The sequence below is a fragment of the Galeopterus variegatus genome, unplaced genomic scaffold (genome assembly GCF_000696425.1).
Source record: "Galeopterus variegatus unplaced genomic scaffold, G_variegatus-3.0.2 Scaffold30071, whole genome shotgun sequence".
Classification (NCBI taxonomy): Eukaryota; Metazoa; Chordata; class Mammalia; order Dermoptera; family Cynocephalidae; genus Galeopterus; species Galeopterus variegatus.
The window spans coordinates 1-4,996 of NW_007756182.1; the positions used below are offsets into that span (position 1 = coordinate 1).

At 44.9% G+C, this 4,996-nt stretch overlaps 1 gene segment (V, D, J or C); it reads left to right on the forward strand.

The window, feature by feature from the left end:
- Nucleotides 1-1,906: 1,906 nt before the first annotated feature.
- LOC103583896 lies at nucleotides 1,907-2,177 on the forward strand (the record flags this gene model as incomplete). The annotated part of the segment is given in 2 exon segments: nucleotides 1,907-2,008; nucleotides 2,059-2,177. Coding segments are annotated over 2 exon segments (221 nt in total), but the record flags the coding sequence as incomplete, so codon positions are not given.
- Nucleotides 2,178-4,996: the final 2,819 nt, after the last annotated feature.

A 4,996-nucleotide genomic window follows, 5' to 3' on the forward strand; every position in this document is an offset into this window, starting at 1 on the left:
TATGCAGGATGAACAAGGTCTAGAGATCTGCTCTACAACACTGCATTTGTGGTTAACAGTCCTGTGTCAAGCACTTATATTGTGTTTCTAGGGAGACCTCATATTGAGTGTCTTTACAGCAGTTAAAAAATATTCCACCTGAAATTCATCATTCCCTCAACTTCTGTTTTCTGTTAAATGTCTGTCCTCAAGGTATAGATTTGGAGACTCACACCAGTAGAGTCTGTGTTCCTGACTGACGTTATGAATCAGTCACCTCTTCTATCCACAACTTCCCTCCTGAGTATGTTAGAATAGAAACGAGCAGGATGTAGATCTCTGTTCTTGTACCTTATTCCACTGAGATGCTGGGCTGTTTCTCCATGAGGCAGAGCATCCTGACAAGTTCTCCTGGACAACCAGAGGTGGGCCACTAGGACTCTGTAGATTCAACTGAATTAAAAAAAAAAAAAACTGAAACATAGATGCACATACACAGAGTTACTTTAAATCTCCTCTCTGATAAATCCAAAATCTGTATCATATCTTATTCTGGTTCTAATACCTGCTTTATCACTTCAGAGTCTTTGTTTATCGTCACCTTTTTACCAGGTCTTTTAACATTTTGATAAAACTCCTACACAGTGTCTGAGTAAACATGACCTGAAGAATCATCCCCAAATTGCTCATCAGCAGCTCCTGTCTTGTCATTCATTCAGGACTCTTGAAGGGCTGTCCCTCCTGGACATGGAGCTGTCCTTGGGACTGACAAGGTGCTGACAGGGGCAGACAAATCACAGCATCCAACCCTATCCCTGGCCTCTTTCTCTGTGGTGGGCAGTCATCCAGAGAGTGATGCCCACAGACATGGACTGGCTCTCATGCCCACAGTCAGGTGGACATCAAGGGAAAATTTGCTTTTAAAGTTTAGCAATAGGATGTTATTACTGCTTTCATGTTAACCATTGTAATCGATTTTAGTTTTTGATATCTGATAAGATTGGTGGATTAAATGAAGGAATAAAATCTATAAAATATGAGTGAGAAGTGAATTTAAGTTGAACATTTGTACACTTTAGATGGACAGGAATGACCATGGAATGGAAGAATTTAAGATTTTTATCTTTCCCAGATATTGAGAATCAGCGTCCTCAGTAACACACTGGGCATTATTTACTGCAGAGTCTCTGTGGTTCTGATGTGCTGTGTCTTGTATGGCAGGATGAAAAACACAAGGCAGGCCTGGAACTCATGTAACAGCAACAATGTAACAAGTAACAACTCTCAGGTGTGATGAGACCCACATCCCAGGAGAGTGTCCAGGGAAAGAAAGCAGGGGATGTGCTGGGATCAGAACTGCAGAAGCAAGACCCAGAGCCTGAGTTTCTGTGGGAGAGTTGGGCTGGGTCCAAGTCAGCACAGAACACAGGGGTTGAAGGAAGGTAGATCTGGGCTCAGAAAGCTGGGGCCACATTATGCCATGTGGCTCACCAAGTTCCCTCCCATACCATAAATACATGTCAGATAATTTCAAGAAAAAAAAAAATATATAAACATTTCAAAAAATAAAGCTTCCCACCTCAGTTCCTCAACAATTATAAGGACAGAGCTCCCTCACATGCAAATTTTCCTTCAAGCTCTGGGGTAAATGTGGACACTTGGGCGGTGGAAGCTCACAGGTCTGTCCTCAGACAGGGCTCAGGTCTCTGGGGAAGGCAGAGTTGAGATCTAATAGAAGATGAGACTGTGGGCTCTTCTCCTTTGCCTGGTGACAGCTTCCCAACGTGAGTGTCTCAGATGTCACACATGGATTCTGGGATGTTTGTGACTGTGTGTGACTGACAGGCTCTGACTCTCCTTGTCTCCAGGTGTCCTGTCCAAGGTGCAGCTGCAGGAGTCGGGCCCAGGACTGGTGAATCCCTAGTAGACCCTGTCCCTCACCTGCACAGTCTCTGGTGACTCCATCACAACCAGTAGTTATGACTGGAGCTGGATCGGCCAGCTCTCAGGGAAGGGGCTGGAGTGGATAGCAGCAATCCGTAGTAGTGGTGGTACAGCTTATAACTCATCCCTCAAAAGCCACACCTCCATCACCAGGGACACATCCAAGAACCAGTTTTTCCTGCAGCTGAGCTCTGTGACAGATGAGGACACAGGCGTGTATTACTGTGCGAGAGACACAGTGACAGGAAGTCAGTGTGAGCCCAGACACAAACCTCCCTGCAGGATACAGGAGAGGTCTGGGCTGCAGGGGGCGCTCAAGGCCCACCCAGCTCCTGTGCCCCATGGAGCAGGTGCAGAGAGGGGATGGGGGGCTCCTCTCAGGATCTTAGGTTTCCTTTGCTCTGCTGACTCCAGATGCCCCTCAGGCTCATGTTCTGCTTTATTCTATGTGACTCTAATTTCTCACATTCTCACTGCAGGCAACACAGAGTGAAGTAACTTTCCTCATGTGCAGATGAGAAGGTTCTTTTCACTGGGGAGTTTCGTTCCTTGAGTTTTTTTTTTTTTTTTTTTTTTTTTTTTTTTCCTTTTTTACCTTTTTTCTTCCTGACACACAAATCATTATGATCTATTATTATTTTCCCCAAATGTTACAGCTGTCCAGGAGTGCCCTGTCTCTAAATCAGCATTTTTACCTAAATAAATGTCCTCTCATTTATTTAGGGAATATGTCCCTAAATAAATGCAGCTACACCCACGTGGTTATTATCATCCTACAGGACCCCTGCCCATGGTGTCTCTATCCTCAATGAGGCAGTTCAGGGTCTGGATCCTCATCCACACTGTGGACATTGATGTTCAGGATGTGTCCCTCTCTTCCCATTCCTCAGTGTCCTGGATTGAGAAGCAGATGCCCGAGTGCCAGACACAGCTCTTATATTTCCATTTGGAGAGTTCAGGGTGACAAGCACAGAAATAAAAACCTGCTGGGCTGAATATTTGGCTTGGTCTGTCACAGACAAGTCATGATAAGTTGACAAGACAAGCAACAGACTCCATAAAATGACCCCTGATGTCCTTGCTTTTGTCTCCTCTGTGGACTACATTTTCATAGAGACTTCTTAAATCGTGTCTAAGGTGCATGTTGTGTTTTTGTTTTTCTGTCATGATACAGAAGCCCAGTTGATGTGGGTAAGGTGTGGGGTAGGGAAGCAGTGCACAGTCCTAGGATGTGTTCTGTCATTAGTGAGTGGTGTGCTGGGTGGGACCTTCCCAAGTGCTTCTCCCTTTACCCTCCCTTAGGGGAGACTGCAAATCTCTTGAGGGAGGTGGAGGGGATTCATTTTTCTCTTCTCTCAGGTTAATGATGCTCTGATGTATCTGCAATCTCTTAGGATCAGCTAAACTCGCTTCTCCTAAGTCCAAGCCTTCTTATAGAGAAGGTCATGCTCTGGTGTATTTCAGAAGGCTCCTTCCTCCCTTTCTCTGCTGTGAACATGAGGATTCTTCTCTGATATTTTCTAGGAAAACACGGTTGGGCCCCTGAGGTAGATTTTAAAGGTTTGGGGATCCCTGAGACCATTCCACTGGTCTGCACTCAGATTTCCCAGCTCTGAGTCTTCAGCAATTCTTCAGCTGTAGCTCTGGTTTATCTCCCCCAGTCCTGGATCCCATGGAGGTTTCTGCTTATGAGTTTCTAAACAGACAGGTTATGACGCTCTGTTTCTTCCTGGCTGCATCTTCAGTTTTGGGGACAGCAGTTCACACTGTGACTTCAATTCTTTTACAGATATAAGAATTGTCACCAATTTTCATTTTGTTCCCTGTTTTTATTGTTGTCTGGATGGGAGCGATGACATCCAAGCTTCTTATGTGTGAGACCTGAACCCAGAACTCCTCGTGTCACACCTGGAGAAAAGGGCTGTGTTTATGTGTCCTTCTGGTTGCTGCTTATTTACTTCCACTTTTCACATTGAAGGTGTCGAATGGAAGCTGTGCTGGCCGCTGTCCTCAGCTCATTCGGGATTTCTGAGGGACGCCTTGATCCTTCACCACTGTGTGGTCTGAGAGAGGCTATATCTCCTTCACTTTTTATTAATATCATCTTATGTGACAAATCATAATTGTATTCATTTATGGGGAACAGAATGATGTTTTGATAAATGTATATAATGTGGAATAATTAGATCTGTTGGGAAAATATAGGAAAATGGTCAGGGCCCCTCAGATTTTCAAAATATTGCTGAGCATTTGATGTAAATATGCACGTGTACCCAGGTGTTCCTTGGTTATTGTCTAATGTAATTGCGCATGTGCATCCCAGTGACCTGGGTTATGGAGATAAGTATAAAGGATGAGTGGCTCTGATCCACGGTGCTCCCTCTACCCCTGGGGTGCCCACAGGGGCCAGGGGGAAGCCTCTATTGCTACTGGAGGTTATTGATCCAAGCTGTTGCTTCCAGTGCCCCCGGGACCCTCTGCAAGGCCGCTGCCACCACCACCTCCTCCAACACCAGACTTGTCAGCTGCTGGACCTGTAAGCTCCTGCTGCTGCTGTTGCTGAAGATGGAGCTCATGTTATCTACCGGGGATCTTTCCCAATTACCTAGCGTGGACCTGTGTGAAGTGTCTGGTGACCCAGCCTGGCATGTGAGGGGTTTGTGACCCAATTTGTACAATGGGTTTAATGGGTCTTGGGTTTGAAGGGTCTGAGCACTAGCCCTGACAATACAAATGGAAACATAGTATAACTAATATAATGAGACATTTTTTTCTAGTGATGTTTTGCCTTCTCGTCAACTGGAATAGTTGTGTAGATTTACAAGGTCAAGCTGGTCAACTTATAATTTTGGGGGGAAGACTTTTTAAACTTACTCTCCTTGGTATTTTGAAATATATTATTACTGACTATAGACACTATTATTACTGACTATAGACATTCAGACCAGTGGAGCACAATTGAGAATACAGAAATCACCCCTCAGGCTCACAGACATCTGATATTGGACAAAGGCAACAAAAATCTACATTGGGGACAAGACTTCCTCTCAACAAGTGATGCAGGGAAAACTGG